Source organism: Urocampus carinirostris, chromosome 3, assembly GCF_059441175.1.
Source record: "Urocampus carinirostris isolate Australia breed hairy pipefish chromosome 3, RoL_Ucar_1.0, whole genome shotgun sequence".
Lineage (NCBI taxonomy): Eukaryota > Metazoa > Chordata > Actinopteri > Syngnathiformes > Syngnathidae > Urocampus > Urocampus carinirostris.
Window position 1 is genome coordinate 60,436,539 of NC_142351.1, and position 25,737 is coordinate 60,462,275.

The window sequence follows — 25,737 nt, forward strand, 5'->3', positions numbered from 1 at the left end:
TAATCCCAAAGGTGAGAACCACCAGGAAAAGTATGTGAAATTTAAATACAAAAAACATTCCTGGCGGAATACAGAGATGAAGAAAATCGGGTATGAGTGATATGAGAGATTGGGAATAGTGCGTCTAGAACTATGGTTAACTTTGTGTTATTGTTGTTATTGTTATAGCATAACTGTTTTTATTAATATTATTACAATTGTTGTTATATAATTGGTGTATTTAATGGGGAAGATCAAGGGGTAGGGAATATAAGCATTTGCTTCTGACTACCCCTTTTTGAACATATTATGTAATATGATTTTGTTGTTGAGTTATTGTTTTCGTTCTGTTTTTATTTTAATGTTCGAATAAAGTTTTCATTCATTCAGCCATCCTCGGGCCTGACCAATAAAATCTAAGTGTTATTAAAACTATATACTGACAAAAATCAGAAACCCCTAATAAAAACAGCTACTTTGTTACTAAAACAGTACTTTGACACCATTGTGCTCTTACCCATTCTTATGGAACTTCTTTGTTAAATCTAGGAGTGAGGCGTTAAATTTTGTCGCTGCTCTTTTAAAAGAGGCGGAGCTTGAACTCCACTGAGTTATTACAGGAAAGAGAGAAAAACAAGCGAAGGAACTGATTCCCCCCCCTCTCATAGTTGCATCGTAACACCAGGTGTTAAAATGTAATATTTATTCTACACATTTTTACAGTGTTGGAAAATGTTAGTTTGTCTCATGTTTGTCGTCCTAAAGAAACCATATTACATGAAACAAATTGAGTAGAGAAATATTTTTCTATTTGTAAGACAAAGAGCCACGTGCTGCTCCTGAGCCGCAGGTTGCCGATCCCGGGTATATATTCACCCAGATTTTTCGACGCAATATTTTCATGAAACGCTCACGGATGAGTTTATTCAAGCAAAAATTGATTTCGACGAACACATACGTCTCCTTGAAATCAAAATGTCTGCCTCTGAAATGATAAAAGGATTTTTAATCATACGCTACATACTTCATTTTAATCAAAATGTCACGTTTGGACAATTGCAGGCGCATGAAAATTTTTAAGCCGACTTCTGCGGCCGCCATTCATTTGGAAACAACGTCGTCGGGACAGAAAATTTAGTGCGTGTGACCTTGCAAAAATGAAAACTAAGAAAAAGAGGCTCTGGGTTATGGCTCACGCTGGTGAGTGTTTTTGGGGGTGAACAGTGGCTAAAAATATCCGCAAGATTAGACTCGCTTTGGAACACTTTTTTGCATGGGTAATTTATAATGTAATCCCTAGCTACTTTGAGCTTTCTACTACGTAATTACAATGAATGTCACGTTTTGCTGTTGGACCCGAACACAGGCAAGCCAGTATAGAGGCAGGTGTGCCCAAAAATAGGATGGTGTTCAATAACAAAAAGAGGTACAAAGTAACAAATAATAAGTGATCACAAAATAATCAAACGTATAAACAAAACAAAACATGGCACACGAGCCATACATTTTTTTTGGTTTGAACAAATTTATTGACACTAATAACAGAAAACAAACCGTGTGAGGTCTGAATAACCCCTCTTGACAATCTCAACAGCAATCAAGCACATTCACAATATTATATTTCAATATGACGTTTAACAGCAAACACAATGTGAGGTTTGAACAACCCCTTCTCGAAAATCTTAATAGCAATCAAGCATATTCACAATTTCGTTATATAACATCTTTGTTAGTGTCAATAGATCCGTGCAGGCCAAAGTCGATTGTTTTTTGGCTATTTTCATCAGTACGTATGGCACGGAGGTAAAACTTTGCTCATGCAAATTACATTTCTGTTGTTCCAAAAAGGAGAGAAATAGTTATTAGTTAAAATACCTTTGCATATTTAATATTTCAGTTTAATGATTCCTTTTGAAGTAAATTTAGCCTACTTTTGTTCAAATAAAAACTATCGGCTACTGATGGTGTCTAAAAAATACTGGCTTCTTCTATTTAATGTTCATGTTCTGAGGATTTTTCTTATACACGTAATTTGTCTTGTGTGTCTATGGAGAGTTAAAGAATACTGATGGAGCCATTAAAAATATTGCTTTATACATCTGATAATATTGGAATGCATTTGTTAGGTTTTCAGTAGGTCCAATTAGGTTCACTAGACCATGGGTACCCAATATGGTGTCGGTCTGCCCCATAAGACCACCTGAGGAGCGCGCTCTGGAAATATATCATATGTCATTGTGATTTTCAAGGAGTCATTTTAACCTCCTATGTTTACAGCATGGCAGTAACATAGTAACATCATAGAAATACCATGTTGTCATTTTAGAAATGCATATCAAACTGGTAGCCCTTTGCTCTAATCCATAACAAAAAAGGAAGTTCTCAGCTTCAAAAAGGTTGGCGGCCACTGCATTAGACTATTTGTCCCATTTTTTAAATCAATCAGTCTGGCCCTGGCCTTAGTCAAATCTTGTATTTGGCTCCATGTCCATTTGACCTACTTTTCATGTCGACCAAATCATCGACTGTATTTTCTGGACTATAAGGCGCTCCGAGTGTAAGTCGCATTTTTACATGTCATCTTGAAAGGCAATTTAAAATAAAATAGAGCAACGGGCTGAACAAGTTCATACGCTATACGAATGTTACATGTTTGACATGCTTTTTAATTTCAGCAATGACGTAACATACAGTATTAAGTTATTCAGTTATTCAGATGATTCTAGCTTGAATAACATGCTTACCAAACTTTAATTTTCACTTCAAATCACTAAATCCAATGACATTTTCATTCTCGGACTCATTGTCATCTATGCTTTCTGCATTTCATTCTTTTCAGGTTGTAATATGCAGAAAATGATATTCTTTTAAGTGCTATTTTTTTCAAAGGTTTTTATACATTAGAAATCCCTGAGGAGCAAGTTGAAAATATTTACTTTGGCGAAATGACGTACCGATTACTATTGTAAGAAAATGTGGAGTCATTTCATCAAGGTAAATTAATCTCTGAAAAGTACAGACAAGGTGCAAATTCACTGTGATTTACTGTTCTTTTTTATTACCCTCAAAAATGAGATACAAAGTCCCAAAATTTAGTGACGTTAGCCAGAGTCACCTATGCTATGCGGGGCATTTTTCGGCCCAACGGGGCAAGGGTGAATTGATCGTAGGGTGAATTGATGGTCACAGGTCTAGAGCACCCTCTTGTAGTTTAGTGTGAAAATAACATGTGAAATGATATACCTGGAAATAATAATAAAGTATAGGTCGCACCTCCGGCCAAACTATGGATAGAAAATACGATAGGTATTTGTGCCGGGTCCAAGTGTGAGGTCATGTCCCTAACTAGGGTCTGGAAACAATCAGAAGATAACAAACAACATCTCAGAATAGCTTGTAAGGTTTGTTATCAGCATCTTCGTGTGATTTTCTGCAAAGCAGGCGCAGGCCGGAACACGTTGAACTCGTTGCTCGAGTCGAGAGCCAAGATGTGAACTCTCGATACCTTGGCCAAGCGCTCAAGGACGTCCGAACTTTACAACCGCTGGAAGCAAGCGTGTCCATTACAGCGTCTGTCCATTAGCCTTATTGGAGCCATTGGGTCCATTCCGAGTATGCAGATAAAGCAAAAGATAAGGTCAAGCTTGCGAGGATCGATCACGTGGAAGTCACATATGATGACGACTTCCTTTAGCGTTCGCTGGTTTGCAAAATGGGCGGCTGGTGAGCTGCCAACGCGTTGCTAAAAAAAGGAACGACAGTCGCGACAACGGTGAGAAAATCTTTTCATGTCAAGATAAGAGAGTGGAGGGCATGAGAGAGAAATTGAGGAGCCTTATCAAACGTGACAGTGCTCTATATTTATAAGCCGGCGCTTACGTTCACTGGAAGCAAAGCGCTTAAGTGACGATTTAGCATAATAAGTTCCCTCCTTCTTATTATATTGAACCCAGAGTGAAATCTCAAAATGCGGTAGGAGATCCACGAGAGCAGGAGTCAGCGACATTATGCACCGCCTAGGGCAACACGAACCCTCTGTAGGTTTGCTTCAAAAATAGCTCCCCGCTGATGGGCTATTGTCATTTTCCAGGAATGTTGCCCCTAGTGACCATTTGAGACTGCAAACATATTGCCTCAGTTTCCCTTTATATGTACTGTATGTGTATAAATGTAGAGTTAGATATCAATTAATATACGATTTAATGCTAACCAATGATGTGCAGTGAGGGTCATATCTTGTTAGCAGTGTTCGGAGGGTTATTTTAAAAATGTTATCGGTTACAGTTACTAGTTAACTGTTGGAGAATGTAATCAGTAACATGATCCAAATACCTAAATATTGAAGTTGATGTTATTTAAATAATTTCAATTATTTTTTTGAATAATCCAATGCCAAATATGCTTAAAAAGACAAAATAAACCTAATATAAATAAATTAAGACAAATTAACAATTTGACCTTGTAAGACAGTCACATTTTACCAATGTTGTATAGTTTAAAAGGAAAAACCAAACGTTTTTTTTCACATGGCACACAATATATGCTCGGTTTTGGTGTACATCATTAGGACATTGGGAACCCAATATTGTTTTAAACACACAAGGGAACAGAAAATGCTGTAGAAGTACAAAGAACTAAATTACAAAAATAAATATATCAAGTAAATAAAGTAAAAAGAAAAAAAGGATAATGACATGTTTAACGATACACGAGGGGCGGATCGCAGAGAATCTTATACATTAACGAGTGTATAATACATACAGTACTTGTATATATTTTTGTTTATCGTCAAACACTTGTTTTTTTTAATTATTATTTTATGTTATAGAATATTTTGTTATTTTGTGCACTACCTGTCTATCCGTCCAAAATTTCAAGACTTGAATACAGAGAAGGAAAATAAAATTGTCTTTAAGAAATCCAATTAATCGAAAAAAATGATCAAACGATTAATCAATTATGAATTTAAGTGTTGGTTGCGGCTCTAACTACGGTGATTGTATAGTGATTTTGAAAATCAATTAACTGAAAAATACAAAAAGAAGACAATAAATCATGTTTCTGAATGCAGAACTAGGGCGCAACTGCGATGCTCTCACGAAACTGCAAGCTCACGCCAATTCTACAAACTGAGAGCCACATTGATGGTGAAGTAAAATGTAGACATAAGACATAAGTGCTTTTATCTGCAACACAGTGTATGAGTTGCTCGTCTGTACTATGTTTCTCAAGTGTCAATGAAATTATGATAGAGACAATCTGTCTATCGCCGCTTTATGTATAGGTAAATAAAGTTTTAAATAAAATTGTGAACCTGCAAAGTTATCCTTATATTAACTAGAAGTAGCTGCAATTCCGTTACGTCTTATTTTTGTAACTTTTTTGTAACAAAATACAGTTGCATTTTTGTATTCTAATTTCAGAACGCTGGTAAGGCACAGTCAGAATTACAGATAAATGAACTTACACTTATTTTGTCATTTGATTGGCAGAGCAAGAAAGAAATGTACACAGGGCAGCATACAAATATTTTATCTTTTCAACCTTAATTTTAAAATGAAGTGTATGCACTTCTGCTAAAGAAAGAAAGGGATAAATAGAAAGGTAATCTTCCGTTACGAAAAAAACAGGCAAAACATGCAAAAAAACCAGGATGGATTGACTTGCTGTTAGTGCGCTAATGGTATCACTATTTCGATTATTTGGTATGAAATAAGCGCCAAAATCGGAATCCTTTGTCTCACTATCAGCCTCTGCACCTGCATCTGCATCTGCCTGTCTGTCTGTCTGTCTGTCCGTCTGTCTGTCTGTCTGTCTGTCTGTCTAATTACTTCATTATAACTGTTTGTCCACTTCATTATTTAATTTTACAAATTATGTAAATGTACCAATTCGAAGAGTGGAATTGCTAAATTAATGGTTGAAGAAAGACGTTTAATCAAACTGATGTCAGCGATTATTCTACATCCAAAAGAAATTAACACTCAACATATTTTTAACCTAGAGGGTGAAATATTATATGAATCTTCTATAATAGTATTTTAAATAATTTAATGTTTCAGAATTTAAATGAAAATATTCGACTGTCACGGCCGGAACAAGCAGTGGACCCAAATGCGTAACGTCTCACACAATGCTTTATTGAAGGATTAGGTAAGTCAGGGCGAGAGGAAAAAGACAACGATCTGTTGCTAGCTGGGCAGGAGGAGCGGGAAGCTCTCGCGAACAAAGCGTGGTCGGGGATAGGAAGCAAGTCGGGCAGCTGGGACAGGAGAACGAAGCGTGATTGTGGATCGGAACAAGTACGGTAGCCAAGACGGGAGAACGGAGCGTGGTCGGAGATCCGAACAAGTCGGATAGCCAGGATAGAAGAACGGAGCGTTGTCGGAGAACGGAACAGGAATCAGGGGAGGGAATCAAGCAGAATACAGGAACAGGTCGGGAACAGAACGGGAGCCAGAGTCAAAAAGTGCTTGCCTCAAATGTACTGAGGTTCGCTGACGAACAGACCAGGGGTGAACGAGAATGACGCGCTTAAATAAGAGGTGGGCTATTTAGGGAACGAGTGGCAGCTGGGGCTGAAAGAGTGAGCATAGGTGAGGGCAATTGACAACTTGTGACATTGACAGGATAATCGACACATAAACCAAATACAATAATCTTTTGTTGATGCCTTAAGGAAAATAAAGATTCAAAATAAGCCTCCAAACCCCATGTGGGATTTTAACGAAAAGACTCAATGAAAAGTCATTTTCGTGACAATTATTTTTGTTATTTAAACTAAAACATCTTTATTTTTATTCAAGCTTAATTTATTATGTGATGTTTCTCTTCTCATCTCATTAGCTGCACCGCTTATCCTCAGTAGGGTCACGGGGGTGCTGGAGCCCATCCCAGCAATCATCGGGCAGTGGGCAGGGGACACCCTGAACTGGTTGCCAGCCAATCGCAGGGCACGCGGGACAGACAACTCACTCGCTCATTCACACCTAGGGACAATTTGGACCGGCCAATTCACCTGAAATGCATGTTTTTGCAATGTGGGAGGAAACCGGAGTGCCCGGAGGAAACCCACGCAAGCACGGGGACAACATACAAACTCCGCACAGGAAGTCTGGAGCTGGATATGAACCCACGCAGGAGGTTCCCATGACTTGAACTGTGCCGCACACGCGCTAACCACTGCGCCGCCGTGCTGCCCTATGTGATGTTTCATTAATTCTAAAAACCTTATCAAAGAGATGGTTAAAATAAGCCGTAGAAACTCATCGAGTTAAAGGGACTAATTCTTGGGTAGATAACATGTGATTTTCTATATCTGGCTGCTTCCGCTGCAGGTTAAATTCCATGAACGGTGAGAGCAGCATTCAAGCAGACGCAACCCCCAGGGGGAATATGCGGCAGACGAGCTCTCGTTTGAATCTTATTTAGTTATGCTTCTGCTGGGGATCGTTGCAAAGTCTGACGGGGAGAACTGCACCCCCGCTCGCCAAGGACTGAGCTGTCAACCGCCCAGTTAGACGTGACAGCCAAGAGATGAAGCGTTGTGCTTTCCTTTCAAGAGTCTCTTCTTTCTCGGCTCCACCCAATACTGAAGCTCGTTCGCGTCCCGGAAAAGCATAAATACCAATTTGACATCAAACATTGGATTTGTACATCTTTAAATCATTAATTATATTATTATGACCTATAGCAAAGGTTTCAAACTCATTTTCACCAAGGGTTACATCGACGTAATGGCGGTCCTCAAAAGGTCTGATATAACTGTAACTAAATGTAATTGGCATGCAAAATAAATATAACACTCCTCCATGTAAAGTATATCTTAATTTATTGTTTTTTAAAGTTTTTGCTCAAAGATACACAGTCAAGAAAGAATAGTTTGAAAATATTTCTTACTTATCATTTGAACGTAACATGATTTTCATTTGTTGAAGAGATTTTTGGCATCTGAACTTCAAAAAATATTAGTATACTAAGCTTTTCCAAGTTTTGCAAGTTTGCAGGCTCTTGATAAAAAGCGTAAAATTATTAAGGTTAGGTTTCAAAGTTATGCTTACATTTTTCTGAGTGAGTTTCAATATGATTAGCTATTTTAGACACAGCCACGCCCATGTTTATAGAAAATTGTTGCAACCTAATTCTCGTCAATTATTTTCATTATCTTTTTTTTAGGGTTTTAAAATTAAATTTTTGGAAAGGATCGCTGTCATTCTTATTGTTTTACATTCCCCAAAACAGAAATTTGACAAATATCTTGGAAATGCATCATAAAATTTTAATTCGACGTAGAATGGAAAAATAGAGTCAACTTTGTTAACAATACAATTAGACATGTAACAAAGACTTAAAAGAGAATAATAGCTAAAAACAAATGTCAGGATCAATAGGCAAACACATATTTTCATAGTTTAAGTGCTTCAGAAAAAGTCAATTCAAGTCAAGTCACATTTATTTGTATAGCCATTAATCACAACATGTCTAAAAGGACTGCATAGGCCACAATAACAACATCCCCTGATCCTAAACCTTGCGGGCAAGGAATAAGAAACTTTGAGATGGGGCCACACAAGTGGTAATCCCCCTTCCAGGATGACCAGGGTGCAAATGATTTAGCATTGGGTAACAATACACAAAATATGGTGATTTACAAAAAGATAAACATAAGTAATATGTACAATGCGGAACTGTGGGTGAGTGGTTAGCGCGTCCGCGGCACACACCTAAGGTCATGGGTTCAAATCTAGCTACCAGCCTTCCTCTGCAGAGGTTGCATATTCTCCCCGTGCTTGCATGGGTTTCTTCCGGGCACTCTGGTTTCCTCCTACATTCCAAAAACATGCATGTCAGGTGAATTAGCCAGTCCAAATTGTCCCTCGATGTAAATGAGAGAGTGATTTACGTGTCTCTGTGTGCCCTGCAACTGGCTGGCAACCAGTTTGTGGTGTCCCCTGCCCCTTGCCCGAAGATAGCTGATGGGCTCCCCTACTGAGGATAAGCGGTGCAGACGACAGCAACGAGAATAAAAGGACCATGAACATTTAGCAGCAATAAATTCCAAAATAAGTCAAATAATTAGATATGTATAGCCATTTTTCTATACACAGTCTTGTGCAATTGTGGTGTGGACAGCATGACAGCAGGCAGCTAAGAAATAGGAGTTAGATAGGCCTGATTAAAATGCGACACTGGCATCTGATTCTCAGATGGTGAGCGAATAAACTATACGATTCCAATCTTATCTAAAGTCAATAGTCTTTTACAATATAAATCCAAAGGAAATATCGGCTACTTGATCAAGCAGGCCTGTCGGCATGTCAGATAAATCAGCCGAGCTCCTTGGCACGTTCCCCGTGGTCCGGACGGAACACGAATGCGTCACTCGACAATGTTTACATGCACGTTCGATAGGAACGAGCCAGCAATTCTAGAATTCAGAACGAGCGCGGTATTCTTTTTCTTAATCATGGCACGTTTGTTTGGGCATTTGAGTCTTGGGGGAAAGATGCTCTCATTGTGTCATTGCACATATGCAAACGTACGTTCAGGCTGTGATAAGGGAGAAGTCGTCTATTTCCTGAGGAAAACATTGCGGTGACAATCGGTAAAACTTGCCCGAGATTTTCAAGTTGATGTTAAAGGCAAGCAGAATATTTTTTTAATCGCAAACTTACTTGGAGTTTTCCAGTTTAGATCGTTATTTCCCGTGTTTGGAGGAAGTGGCAGTCTTTACTTTTGCATGTTTAACAAACTGTTTACCAGTAGGTCATAGAGCTTGAAAACATATTTGAACATGTTATTATGGATCTTTAGCCCTTGGCAATAATATCCCACTTTGCCCCGAAAAATCCCTTACCCCATTGGCAGAACATTTTGCTCATTTTAAGTATCACCTTTATAATTTTACTACATACTGTATGTAACCGATTTGTCAAGTGTAACAATGCTTAAAATGAGTAATATTTCCAATATGACAGGTGTCCAATATTTTTTTCATTTTAAGATTTATTCAGTTAACCAAGATCAGAAAAATAATACCTGATATGAGACCATTTAATGGTATTTTACCATCATTTGTAACACTGCCTAAAATGACCAAGTTTTCCAGTATGACAGATGGCCATTTTTTTCATTTCATTTTCATTTGTTTAACCAAGATCAGAAAAAGAATACATGAAATGCGACCATTTTATATTACCTGTGTTTTTAGAAAATTGGGCTCAATATAAATAGTTTTTGACTTGTTTTACTAAGTAAAATGCTTCATTTTTTACTCTATTTTGACTTTGTTTTAAGTAAAATACAAAACATATGAGGTGTCCTAAATATTTTGTTTTCTCTGCTTTTTGATCTATTTTTAAGTACATTTTATAACATATAACATATTGTAACAAAGGTAATAACCCAGACACAGGATCAAAACAAGAATGCAAATTTAAAAGGCAGTAAAAAAAGAAAAACAATATTTGAAATAATTCACTTTTTATTGCATTATATATCATATTTCAAACTGATGATTCAACGTCATTCAGTGTCACATAAAGAAAATGAAAATAATAATGTTACTGTATAATTTTATGAAGTCCAATATTAAAGAGTGGTATTCTTCAACACACACACACACACACACACACACACACACACACACACACACACACGCACACATACACATGCACACAAACAATCTGCTTTTATTGAAAGGTGCCTAAGTCCAAGCAGCCCCAATCCCAATGTAACAAAATGGCAAGATTGGTCCAAAAACATGAACATTAGTCTTTGAAAATATCAATTGTCGAGGAGAGCAAACAAAGTCTTGCTGTCTGCTTTTTGTGTTTTCGTGTGTCCTATTTCCAGACGACTATTTGCGTAATGCACAGGGTCTAAGTTTTCCTGCAGGGTTTCTTTCAAGGGGCTTAGTCAAACCAAGTTATCTATTGTGTGTGCTCCTACCAACTTTTACGAGAATGTGGGGAGCCACTTCGAATGACTGGAAGCTGGCTGCATTTAATCCCACAATGTTGATAAACAGCCTTTTATCTGCCTTAGACAGTCCCCCAAATAAAAAAAAACAACACACAAACAAATAGAAACATATTGTTAGATAATTAAAAAAGGTCACTGATTATGTTGTCACTATAACATGAGTTTCCAGCTATATTAAGTTTATTATTTCATTATCACTACATTACTCCAATAATAACATTACTCATTTAGTTGTAATAAATGCACTTATGTTCATTCACATATTTAGACAGACGAGTACCACAATTGCGGCACGTTAAGAAAGTTTGTTTAGGGATGGGGGAAACGACAGAGGGTCTTGGATTAAAGAGAAATCTTGAAGTGGAGATTTGGGACTATGGAAGATGGCCTGAAAGACGGTCTTATTCACTGGATTCTCGTTTTGGGTAATCGTGTCATAACTACAATTTCCCTGCTCTTATCAGTGAGCTATCTCATCTTTATGGTTTTACCAGTATCTTGTTTCAGACTGATCATGATGTTTCTGTGATGAGTGTATTTTAAAATGGTCATCATATCTTGAATCCCAAGAGTAAAATTTTAGTTTTCCAATGATATGTGACATGACGTATTTGAGTGACTAGTGATATCAGGACTTTGTTTATCAACAGTTCCGTGGGCCGGCGAGACATTAAGGAGTTAAATGTCGCTGTATTGCGTCAAGCAACTGAAAAGGAGTGCTAAAACGCACAAGTTTGTTTTTTCGGATTCACGTAGCATGAAGATGAAGGACAAATGTCTGCACCCTCTAAGTGAGGCTCATGTTATGTAAAATAAAAGCAATTTTTTTCAACCCACGAGTATTCAAATAATGCATGTTTACATGGCAGTAGCAGAAGTCAATGGAAGTCGTGGATGGATGGTGTTATGAGTGCACTGCAGGAAAGGGGTCTGAATTTAGTGAAAGCTAGAGCTATTGTTGGTAATTGGAATAAGTGGAGAGGTGTTTTAAAAGGATTGTGGGATGTTTGGGCGTGTTCTAATGGATGGGCAGGGCACCTGTATGATGCGGCAGGGGTGAACCAGTGAAAGCTGTCGGGCCCTGCTGTTGAACAAAAGAGTGTGTTGTGTCACCTTGACCCGAGTGACATGGCCGCTTTCTTGTGTCCCGTTTCATGTGGAGGGACGAAAGCATGACCAACCTAGGAGCTGAGGTGCCTATCTTGTTTGGGTGTTTGGGCATTTGGGTTGGCCATGGTCCAAAAAATTTTGTGTGTGTTTTTTGCTATTTTTCCCCTTTTATTTTCTTTTTTATTGTATGTGTTTGTCTTGCTATCGGTCACCCCTCTTGAGGGATATGACCTAGGTAAATAGATAGTCACATGACAGTATTCCTTATTTTAAAATAAATAATTTTAGTTTTGTTTTTTTTAAATGAAGTTTTTTAATCACAACAATCTGCTGAATACAGCACAACGTCCCTTTAACTCTATTTATTAAATGAATGAATTTCCCGTTGGTGTCTTTGTGACTGATCCCCTTGTCAAAACGTAGCAGAGCATCATCTGGCCTTTAGTTTGGATCAAAGTTTGCCGGCGTTTGGATTTCAAGTGGCTGCTTCCAGTGTGAATTGTTGTCTCCTTTCATCTCAACAGCTGAACGTCTACATAGAGGGTGAACGTTTTGGCTTTTGGGTATTTGTGCGGGCGTGTGCACCGTGGCCAATGCACGTGTACTCACGTTGACACCTTGGCACGCAACGCCCCGTGACCCCCCTGGGCAACCCTCCGCCCCCTGCAAACATGCAATAAGGCAGACCTTATTGGAGTTGTCAGGGGAACCCTGACGCCGGACAAGCTCGCTAGTCTCTTTGACGCCATATGGTGTTTGTCTTGCAGAAGGTTGGGAGTGTTACTTTAAAAACATAATCCGTAACGGTTACTAGTTACCTATTAAAAAAATGTAATCAGTAATGTCATCAGAATACCATGACATTAAAGTAATGCAACTTGATTAATTTCAGTTACTTTTGGATTTCTCCAATACTAAATATGCTCATAAAAGACAAAATAAACTAAATGGAAATACAAAAACAAAATTTTGTTTCAGATAAAGGAATATATATACCCACGGCAGCACGGCAGCGCAGTGGTTAGCGCGTTTGCGACACAGTTCTGAGGTCATGAGATCGAACCTTCCTGTGTGGAGTTTGCATGTTCTCCCCGTGCTTCCGTGGGTTTCCTCCGGGCACTCCGGTTTCTTCTCACATTCTAAAAACATGCAATAGAAATGGTGTGGAATACTGTCAAATCTCCACAGGGGATGGACATATGCACTGGAGATGCTTTGAGGTGTAAATACTTTGATGTGGTCAATTTCAGTCGGTTTTCTGCTGGAGCGAGATGATGATGAATTGTGGTATGTTTGCATCCACAGCTATCATGCTTTAAAAAAAAAGAAGCAGTCCCAATGACCTTTTTTTGTTTTAAAGAAAATCTGGAGCAAGCCCATTCAAGCACGGGGAGAACATGCAAACTCCACACAGGAGGGTTTGATCCCGTGACCTCAGAACTGTGCCGCTGACGCGCAAATACTCAGCCGCCGTGCTGCCCCACACTAATATGTTACACGTTAACTGTATTTATAAGATTCCTAATATAATGTGAAAATGTGATTACGATTTTGAAAAAGAAAATCCCAAAGTTGGGAAGTCTAATGAGAAATAACTTTAACACTGAATAAATATCACCAATTAATATATTTTCAATTGTATACTTTCACTTGCTTCACCCAACTGCCAAGGAGACATTAATAATCCAAAAACTGGGAAAATAACTAAATATAAGAGGCCCTTACAGTTGTATATACTAAAACAAAAACAAGTCATTCACTAGGATACCAGTAACTACTAAAATAATTAAAGGTAGTTTAATTGAGATCACTGCTGTGGAACATATTAGCATCCATGGTCGGCAACACGTGACAATGGGGTCACAGTGCTGCCTTTGTAAAACAATGTTTCAAATTAAGAACAAAGAGTCCACTGCCGCTTGAAATTCTAAAAATGGCCATTTCAGATGCCCGCCGCCCTCGCCTGAACACAACACTTGCATTGTTGTTGACCCACACAAACATGAATGCTTATTACTACAACTTCTTGTTGTAAATAAACCCCTTTGAGTACAAGCCATGCCCATTTGGTGCTGATGCATAATGAAGAGTTCACCAATGCGCTTCATGGGAGCATGTTTTGAACACACACCAAGTGTTCGGCGCATTAATGTAAAACATTAATTGGCTACAGTTTCTAGTTACTAAATTTAAACAGTAAACTTCATTAGACTACTGACAAAAGTAGTGAAAGTAACTATCTAGTTCCAAATTGCTGTATACATACGCATGGAAGCTGCCCCCCGAAAACTGCTTTTTAAATAGCCCCATAATGAAATAAATAGAAGACAATATATACAACCTATTATACAACATTGTGGGATACAATCTTGAACGCTTGAGAACCAACACAGCCGAGACTTGTCCATTTTGTCTCCGGGCGTCAAACCAGTTGAAGATTAGCCTCTCTACTGCCTACCACATATAACTTTTTTTTTAATCCAGGAATCGTGTATTGCAAAAATATTTTCTTAAATAAGAAGACCAAAATGCAAACTTACCGAAATTCTGTGCTCACTTTTGCCCTATTGATCCTGTTGGTCCCGTATAAGCCACGTCCTCTCCCCAAGCTCTGCCTCCTATTTGCTACTAGTGATACACAACCAAATATGCTCATATAAACAAATTCCCTAATTTTATAACTACAGGATCCCTTAATCGCCTGGGTTATCAGGCCACTACTTCCTTTGTTGTGTCTTGGGCAAGTACAGCGTGGCACTGCTCATCCCTCTCAAGAGTGTTCTTTTGGGTAGTTGATAGCTCGACCCCATGAAACAGATGGTACTAGTTAGGAGTAGCAGGATAAGCCTTCTGAGCTAATTCAGATACAGCACTTTCATCATCTGGTCGCTGTTGTTTTTGTGTAAAGCGTCATTTGCATTTTGTATATTTTTATCTTTATCTTTATTCAAACTATTTATGCGTACAATTGATCAGATAATGAAATATCAATAATAGTTTGATATCTACAGACCGAGGTACAGAACAGATTGAGGACCACTGGCTTTAGTCCTTTTTTTACATATTTGTACATTTTTTTTTGCACACTTAGAAGCAATGTCTTGTTACATTTTTGGGCGTTCAGGTGTTACTTTTAGCAGTCTGGGGAACATATAAATAGATGTGAGGATATACAGTAGGGTAAATATCTAAATTTGGGGAAATTCAGCGTCTTTGTACTTGAGATTGTGCCACCGTAAATGTATTTGTTTGTACTCTGAATGTAGATTTAAAACGCCCACACTTCAGATCACATTCCTGGCAGAATTAGGATTGTATAATATGAATAATGAAGAAACCCCAGTTAGCCATTAGAGATCATTGTAATTCATGATATGCTTTTAGTAGTTAGTAAAGTAACGCATCATGTTGTAACGACAGTTGAGTTACAAAGTTCTTCAACTCATTCAGTGCTATAGACGTATTTCCACGTCATTTATGGGTTTTTTTGCATTGCAAAAAAAATCCTTCCCAAGAACACTGAACTTATACATGAATGATGCTTAAACTCTGAAAGAAGTTTTAAGAGACCAATGTTTCTGTTGATGTGATCACACGATGTTCGTCATTTGGTGGCCACCCACGCACTCTCTATCACCAGGTAGAGGAAGCGAAGCAACACACAGATTTGGAGGCTCCTTGATGTGCGGAAGATCTGATCAATGCCATTCCGGCCACCTAGTGGTGATTTATCACACTGAACTAACTCCCAAAGGCTTGATACTTATTAATCAGCAGCACCTAAGTCTTTTTTTTTAATAAAATCAAAAAAACACATTTTTATGTTTTGGCAGTCAGGAACAATGCTTCTGAAACTGTATTTATACATTATGGCACTGAAAAGATTAATATCACGTTACAGTGCTCATTAGCGAGAAAAAGCAATTGCGTTTCAGGAAAATGCATTCATCCAAAAACTGCAAACCAACACATACAAAATTAAATCCCGGATCACTCATCCTCCTCCCCATCTGAAACCGACAGGCGCAAAATATTCCCTGTCAACCTTTTGCTCCGAGTTTGAAATAAACAGGAATTACAAGGGGATGGACTTTAGTCTGTCAATGTCACGAGCGTCTCATGCAAGATGCGCCCCGGCACGATCGAAGGGCCACGATTTTAATCCGTCCAAACACGCCGCTGCAGCAGTTAGCGCTCACTGATAAATTGGAACTTCGTGCCGTCCCGCTGAGGAATAAACACACACAGGCGGCGGAGCTTTATGACATCTTAAGAGGGACAGTCGCCACTGTCGGAGCGTGTCTCTCGAAGAGCATAAATAAACCAAGGGAGCCGTAATGGCCTTGCACACTAAGCAAAAGCAATAAAGCGGCCTACAACGCGTCTCCAGAGAGTCGGATCTCATCTAAAATAATTCCCATTTATTAAACATGATCTCCCGGCAGAGTTTGACGAATCTACTGAAGGCGAGCGGCCCGTCCGGCCGAGTCAGCGGCCGAGGAAACGTTCGGCGAACAAAATGACCTTGAATCCGAGAAGAGAGCTCACCATTACCGGGCGTCATTAAATCGTCGATAAAAACGGGCGCCTCTTGTTTTAGTGCTGTTGAATGGATTGCCTTGAAACACGGTACGGAGACACAATATTCCCAAAGGACAAAAGCATCACTGTCTCTTGAGGATTGCTGACTTTCCCTGACAGAACTTCAGAAACAATAAGCCTGATTGGCTAGAAGCTTTTCATATGATCAGGTCTGACAACTCCAACGTATCACCGACTCAAAGATAGGACTAATGTCCCAATGTCTTAAAGTAAAAATATTATTTAGCACCACCTAGTGGTAATTTATAATTAAAAAAAACAATATTATTTTAAATATAATACTAATAACAAATGGAAATACAGGAAAATCCTGTAAAAATACTTGTAGGTCAAGAAATTTGCATTTATTACACATGATAATATGTCAGGACCAGAACGGAGACAGGACCCACTTGCGTCCGTTTCTCTTAGTTTTATTGGGAAGAAGGGAAAGGATAGTTCACATGATGCGTATATCGCTGGTTGCCGGGAGCAGGTTGCTCAGACGCAGAAGTGGTATTTGGCGGTGTCGAGAGCAGAAAAAACAGATCAGTAACCAGGACGGGGGAGCAAAATCGTAGACAAGATCAGAAAAGGGGTCGGAGCCGGGAATCAGAACAGGAGAGAGTCAGGGTTGAAAAGCTTGCCTAGCGTAAGCTGAGGTTCGCAGACGGACTGACCACCGGTGAAAGGAAGACGAGGGTATAAAAAGTGACAGGTAGCCAAGCAGCGTCCGAGGCAGTTGGCGCCAAAGAAGCAGGCTCAGGTGCCTGGCATCAGTAATCATGACAAATATGAGCCTCACCTTAAGGGAGCTGTTATATTTGTCCGCCACTTTGCAACTATAGGTACCCTAAAACCTCAAAAAGGCTGGACAAAAAAAAAATGTGAATGTTGTACCCGTAGTTTGTGTTCTTCCTTGTGTTTTTAGCACTTATTTTGAGTTGCAGAACACCATACAGCAACATAATATGCACCTATATTATGCACCTATACGCAGCTTTAACCTCTATTGAAATAAATCTTGATTTATCTATGTAGCACCGCCATGTTTATTTACCAGCTCTCAAAAGAATGAACATGTAAATTGTATTGTTTCTTTTTTTTCAAATAGGTTTATAAATATCTGGAAAAAAAACTAGAAATACTCCTAATGGAAACACACACACAAAAAAGATAAAAATAAAAAAAATAAAAAATCGCACAAAAATATTTTATAAAACAGAAAAATAAAAAAAGCCACAAATATATTAGTCGAAGAAAAAAAAGGTTGCTTTTGCCATAAGTGGCGAATGATTAACAAGTAACCAGTTTAAATGCATAAATAATCACAATTAAATTACCTTTACTTATTTTTGTGCTTATAGGCTTCATAGTAAATCACTGTAAAGGCATATTTATTCTTTCCAGTTTCCCATCATTAATGCCTTCTTGGTTTTTACATTTATGTGCAAACGTCCAACATGTTTAAAGCCTAATTTCCAAAAGGTGATTGATAATTTAACAGTTGAGAGATTATATTTTTTGCAATTCGAACAGGAATAAAAACCTGAGCGATAATATGAATTGCCGCCATAATAAGCAGTGACAGGACACAAATGAAATCATGCTAAAGACTTACTGCTTCACAGTTTCCCTATAAATTTTGCCAACTCCCACGCATGCATCATCTTCACGACTCGTTAAATCAATAAGTTTTATTTGTATTTCACGGTGACATGACATGCAAATCATGTCCGGCATGTTTCTGAGGAAAAGTAATGAGTTATCTTATGTAATTGCATTACTCCCACCCAAAAGCCGCGTGTTCCTCTAAAAGTAACTATCTCGGTACAAATCACTTTGAAGCCGACAGTTTAAAATTGATTGAAAATAGCCTCATAATAAAATAAATAGAACAAAACAGTAGAAAGTGGTGAAGCCTTCATATTTCTTGATGTGAGCAACAGTTGAGAAACTCCATATCCAATTTGTCTTTTGTCACTCGAATATTTCGTTTGTTTTCTGGGTAATGTACAAGAAGTTTTGTTATTATTTTTTGTGAGCATAGTTTATTGCATTTATAATTTTAAAATAAAAAGACCAAAATTATGCACCCTTTAACCGTAAACTATGTGCTCATGTTGGCCCCATTGATATCGTTATTTTACTATTCACCACTGGCGACACACAACCAAATATGTATGCACATTAAATATTCCCCCCAGGAAAAATAGGAAGAATATCAGAATATCAGTGGGAGAAATTACGCTTGCTCGTACTCTGTGCTCGAGACAGCGTTACCGTAACTGTGTTCATTTGTATTTCGTAGGTAGTTCTAAGAAATCCAACCTGGCTTATTTGTTGTATTTAACATTATGTTGCTGGCGGGAGAAAGGTCAAATGGGACTTTATGAGTGAAAGGGTTGCCATTTAGCAGTATAATTTGTGATACATGGTCTGCTTTTAAAAAGGAGCAGAGTAACACACCATGTTGTAACCACAAATGAGTTACGTAATAATATTGATAATGGGTTACAGTACTCATTACCGAGGAAAGTACTTGTGTACCAGGAACGCATTCCTTTGTAGTCCCAACACTGCACGAAACTGCCAGATATATTTCGAATAAACCTCCCCCGAAAAAACACTTTTCTCTTACCTTTTATGCTTATATAATTAGGTCAGCTAATTCATTTTCTTTTACAATTTCCTTTCCGTTTTTACATGCCACCCATCGTTGGCCAACTTCAATGAAAGCAACTAATGTTTCCCTGTATACAATTATTGATTATTGACACAATTTATCAAAAGTCTTCCATTTCTACATAATAGTGTGTGGAAATAACCGTTTCCACCATCTGACTGGCTATTCTTGGAGCAGGCTATTTGTCTCCTCTTGTGGTCCTCTTTTAAGTCACCTGAAAGCAGAGAACAGCTTCCATTTAATGGAAACAAATACTGGCACTGTGAGTGTATGTGTTTGTGTAAAAACACTTGGTTTCTTAGCAATAGCCCACAGGCCTGACCCTTTCAATATAGTGCAGATTTGCAGTTAATGTGATTATTCCATTTGAGTCCAAAATGCTTTTCCCTGTTTTGTATGCTCAATGAAATTTCACTATTTTAAACAGTGTCTGAAATGAAAGTGTAGGATGTTTCTAACTAGTTTAAATAGTTTGTCTGTAAAGGCAATCTTTACAGGCAAATCAACCCAGTGGCTTAAATTGTGGCTTATTTCACCATATTTGAACTTTTTATTTTATTTTATTTTTTTTATTTAAATCGGAGAAATTACACTTATGACTGGCACAATTATCTAGTCTGGCAGCTAACTAAAAACCTTTACAGAACTGCCAAATATTGAACATCTAATTACAAAATAGATAAAAATGGTTTCCTAATTTACATTTTTTTCCCTTCATATTATTAGAGAAATCAAATCTTAGGTTGAAAATAATTCTTAGACAATGTTCTTACTCATTAGTGCTGTATTGTACATTTCGGTATGAATACAACTGTTTGGTATTCGTGACTATAAAAATAATTGTAAAATCAATATTTTCCATACAAAAATATTGCTTGATCCTTACGGGGGATTCTTGGTATTTAATATTATCAGATTATTTTTAACGAGGAGATTTTTATTTTTTTTACAATAAACCTTTTTTACCACCTGCCAGTCAAATTTGCCCGTTTTAGGGATAATTCATTTATGTGAAAAGTGATTAATGTGAAAAATGTTTGGATTGTCAAGGGGACCGGACCAAAAAAAGCTCTGGCTTTTTCCTGACAGCCGTTTTTTCTTCTGTTTTGTCAATTATTTATCAAAGTTGCTGATTTGGAATTTGTTGTAATCCTATATTTGACAATGAATGGGGGAAAAATCCCAGTCAATTTATCAATTATTTATACAATAGAATTGTTTTATTGTCATTGATTACAACAAAAGGTGCACTGTTCACAACATGATTTGACGCAGCACAAACAAGTTTAAAAATGACTAAATAGATTTAAAAAATAGCTGTAATTCTGTCAATGGTGGCAGACGACAATGTCATCATAGATTGCTAATGCTAACGCTAATACACTGCTTCTACTCTAACTTTTTTCTTTTCAGTACTCTGCTTTATCATGATGCTTACGATAATAACCTACTCTACATATTATATTTACGAATGATCTTTTTTAAACGCAACACATTTTTTCACAAACAATATTGATAGGAGAGTTTTGTGTTTGGCATTAAATGTGTAACTGGTTTAATTAAACAATTGAAAGAAAGCAGTTTTACATCTTAACCAACTCACCACGCTATACAAACTCAACGCTGCCCTCTAGCAGCCGGAGAGAGAATTTGGAGAATATGACCTGGCATCCCTGGTGTAGCATGAAAGAGTAAGAAAAGACCTGCTTCAAGTACAGTTAACCCAAACCCGGTAGGGAAAAAAAAAGTTTATTCGAGCGCGTCTCAGAAATGCTCGTGCAACACGAGGATTTTGATTGAGGATACAAAGATGACACAGACAAGAGATAGCTCCAGGAAGTAAGAAATCAATTTAATCAGTTGAAAACAAATCAATTATATGATAATTATGATGAAAATAATGGAATTGGGATTAGTAGCCTAGATGGTAAGGCGCCCGCTTTGAGACTGGGAGGTCGGTGGTTCGCGCCCCGGCCGAGTCATTCCTAAGACTTAAAAAGTGGTCGGCGGCGCCCTCTGTTGGCTGCGGCTGCATCGGCTCGCTACAACGGGTCAGGTGCAATCGACATTTCGTTCTGTGTACATTGTTACACAGAATGACAATACAAGGAAATTATTATTATTATTATTATGTAATGCCGTGGTTCTCTACTGCCCTGACTTTAGGACCCACCAATGTATCCTTATGACAAGCTTTTCAAAGTCATACTCTAAAAATATTGTGAATACTAAAGCAGAGTTAGTTCAATTTTTTATTTGTTTTGCCAAAAATCAAAACAACTAACAAAACTACTTATACTCGCATATAAGCCTAAATCACATACAGGGACCCCCTTAAACGATTTTGAAATAGCCACATAGTCACATGAATTCAAAATATAAATAAAGTTTACTGTATATTTAAACATCAATAATTATTTAAGTATGTAGTTAATAAGCATTTATAGACTTGTAAAGCGCTAAAAACGTTATTTTCCTATTTCGCAATCATTTCCTTCTTCAACTCGATACTTATTATCACTGTTTTTTACTTTTACTTCCCTTGTCATTATTACCTTGGGATCCATTTTAATGGCATAAAAAAAAATAAAACCAACAAAATCCCATTAAAATGAGATGTTGTTCCTCTCAAACCTGCCGATTATTAAACAGGAAGAACAGGAAGAAGAAATTGAGCAGAGCATTATCACCATCTACTGTTAAGAAGTGTCATCAACCCTTTTCTTTTCTTCCTCTTAGCGTTGTGATGCTGCAAAAAAGTGGTCCGCCACCCATTTTTGGGTCCTGACACCTGTTGACAATTGCTTTTATAATGCAGTGTACCAAGGAAGTTGTTGCATCTGGATCAAATTAATTTTGAATGAAATCTTCTCTCCTCTTTCAGAAGAGCATCACCGAAGTAGCTCGTCGAGCGAGCGAGCACCGGCCTCGGTTGAAGTGCGTGCCCAGCGGATGAGCCTCGTTCATGCGTCTCCCAGTGACTCACTCCCACTTCACTATGAACTGCGAGCAGGACTTTGGAGATGGGGGCTTGGGAGTGACCCTCACATTACGACTGCTCATGCACGGGAAGGTAAGAAGCTTCGTGTCACGCTCTGAGGAAGTCGCGTCCGCCTCATGAAATATAAGCAGCAACCATTTTTTGTTGCCTCAAGCTGCTGCTCTGTTGTCTGTTGGGTGGGGGGATTTAGGCCATAGCAAACATTGGTTGCAAATACATTAAAAATCATTTCACGGTCTTTGTACATGTGTCGGGCTGGTTTATAATATACCCAGAAAACTGCTGTGGTGAAAGCAGCTTAATTTTGGAGAGAAAAAGCTGTAACTAACCCAGAAAAAGTTGGGGTGTAAACAATCTTTTATATTATATGATAGTCTGCTTTCAACTTTAAGACACCTCAAACGACGCACCTTACCTTCAGAGTAATGGCAATCTACTGCAATTGTCAACAAAATTGAACAAAAAGAGTTCACAATATTTCAGAAAAATCATCAGAATCCATTTCTTTTTGTCCCAGTCTGGCCTAATTTTTATATTATTTTGAAAATATCGAATAGATAAACACGTGGATTCTTTCATTTTTTACGGTAAATAGGGATCAAAACTACCTGCAAAAAGTACAAATCTGCAAAATATCGTCGCACTTTTTTGAAGACCGAAGGGGCAAATTTACCTCGGGATGACGCCATTACCGGCAGAGATATTTTATATAACTGTACCAAAATAACAACTATGGATTTACAACAGACAACACACAGTTGCACTCACTAATAAAATGGTTTTATTGTCATTATACAAAAGTAAAATGAGGGCTTCTCCTTTTAGTTTCATTTATTCTAATATTCTGTTTTTCAATAGATTTGAGGGGATTGTATGTAGTTGTTGGAAATTTAAAAACAGAACAAAAATGGTTAGTTCACGATTTTTGCAATAGAATTAAGCAAATAACAATTAGATTCTCAATAAGTATTCAAGCATCTTTCTTTCATCCTTTTTCCGCTTTCCGCACCGCTTATCCTCAGTAGGGTCGCTAAGGTACTGGAGCCCATTTCAGCTGTGAGTAGGGACACCCTCAAATGGTTGCCAGCCAGTCGCAGAGACACTCCTAGGGGCAGTTTTGGAGTCATGCATGTTTTTGATATTTGGGAGGAAACCGGAGTTCTCGGAGGCACAGGCAAAACATAAAAACTCCGCTCGGGGAGGCCACTAGCTGATTGGCCGATACCGACAATTATGCAATAGTCAAAACAACAAACAATCGTGAGTCCAAATTAAGAACTGGCATCCCAAGAAAACTCTTTTGCACTCACCAAGACACTTGTTTTTGATTTTTATGTTGTGTGTTACCTTGTTACAGACTGTTTAAACTGGTCCAGTCATAAACGATTCAGCCAATGAAGGAAATATGCCACGGCCACTTACATGTTTGCATGCACCTTGCCCGAAAACACAAAATCAGGCTTTCTTCTAGGCATGCATTTTGCAAGTGAATTACTGATCAGTCTTTAATATTAAACATGTCCCGCCGCCGCCGCCACCGAGCCTGAGGATGTTTATGCTCTGCTTTATGTATTAAAATATTTTTTTTATTTCTGTTACAGGAGGTTGGCAGTATCATAGGAAAGGTGAGCTTTTTCTATGGTGATTTTGTTGTGCATGAACAGTCATTTTTCATTTAGAGCGATACTTCCATTCATTTCTTTTATGGGTCGATTACCTTTGCTCGTATAACGTAACGGTTAGAAGCTTTTGTGTTTCACGAACCTTTCCAGATTTGTACCATTCTCCTCTCTCTTCTTGGCTACTTTAAATGGAAGTCAGCAGAATGGCTGCTGGTTGGAATACCCTCTGCCTAAATGTAATTGCTTCCAACCGAGGCCACAACCACCCTTATTACTCCTAATGCAACTCTGCAATCCATCAAAATACAGACAGAGAGAAGGGGAGAGAGAGAGATCAAGACAGGAAGAGAGGGGAAAAAACATTAGCGTATCGACTGATCCTCTTCTTTTGTAAGCGAACTCTACAGATGCTTTCCCGTTGGCCCCTGGTGGGCACTCACGGTGTCAGCTTGCTGGTGCTCAGCTGCCTGGTAATAAAACGCCGGCATCAATAAAAAGGATAGAGAGATCCCCCCCCAAAAAAGATTCGCACCAATAATTGTGCCAAAAGAGAGGATGCCACAATAAATGCTTTATAATTAAAAGCTTAAAATCGGCGGCATTGCGATCATCATTTTTGTAAATTTTCTGACGTGACTGAAAACACCAAAGTGACCCGTGATCTGTTTTTAAAGCCCTAGCTTGATTAAAACACTATTAGTTAAAAAAATAAACAAACATGCATGTATTATCTAATGAATATGATCATTCTAATACCCAATAAGAAGCATGTTTGGCCACCCTCTTATGACTACAGGAGCCCAAAATGACGTGTTTGTTCTTGTATTTCGTCAGCGTGGTGCTTTTAGCACTTAACGGCACTTACCTTCCACAGTTCATCCCTGCACGTTTTGGGCGTTGAGTATTATTATTCACGTATCTGGTGCTTATCATCTGTGATTTTATTCCACCGTGTCCTTCTCTAGCCACTCCTTTTAGCCACTGTGGAATATGGCTGGCCACAGGCCGCTAATGGTTTTGTTAGCTGCTCCGTGTGAATAAAGCTTGCTTTGTTCTTGGGTATCACTCACCTTCCACAGCTGATCATGCAAGGAAAGAGTTCTGGTTTAATGTTCTAACTCTTGATACATTATGGTTTGGTCTTGCAATATTCTTGCCTTTTTAGTACCATCTTGTGCTTGCTGCTCAAGTTACTCACTTACACCAGCTCGGATCAGCCGGTTCGGGTGTATCTTGCTCACACAGTCTTTTGTTGTCACTCTGGTATTCATGCCTTTCATGTCCTATCACTGGCTTAAATTCATCTTTGCTCACCCAAGAAATTATTGATGTAGGCTTTTGAAATTTTGTGAAGTTATCTCCTTTGGGCTTCCAGTGTGTGTCCTCTCCGAATGCACACGCTTCAGCCCCATTCTAAGCTGCAACATTCTCTAGTGGTTAACAATTACACACTGTAACTTCAAATAAAAGTAGGGAAACAGCAACAAAGTTGATGTTATCTGATTTATGCAACAATATTTGAGATATAACTCTAACAATGCAAAAACAGATGAATTAATTTAAAATCACTTCGACTGAAGATAACTGATCACCTGCTGACATGTTCTATTCAAATTCATATTTAATTTTACCTCCAACTAGTGGTTACTCCAACCCTAACCCTAGCTACAATCTTAACCCTGTTCTAACCTCCTACCCTAACCCTAGCTACAGCTCTATCACTAGCTACACCCCTAACCCCCAACTCGAACCACATTGTATTCAATTTGTCGTAT

General features: G+C 38.2%; 1 protein-coding gene across 2 annotated transcripts in view; it reads left to right on the top strand.

The window, feature by feature from the left end:
- pcbp4 (poly(rC) binding protein 4) overlaps positions 1 to 25,737 on the top strand; it is a 93,486-nt gene that overhangs the window by 22,643 nt on the left and 45,106 nt on the right. For both annotated transcript variants that reach the window (XM_088332777.1, XM_088332778.1), the window contains exons 2-3: positions 22,224 to 22,412; positions 23,942 to 23,965. In XM_088332777.1, the coding sequence (XP_088188903.1) occupies positions 22,305 to 22,412; positions 23,942 to 23,965 (132 nt within the window). In that variant the 5' untranslated portion in view covers positions 22,224 to 22,304. The remainder of the gene's footprint in view (positions 1 to 22,223; positions 22,413 to 23,941; positions 23,966 to 25,737) is intronic.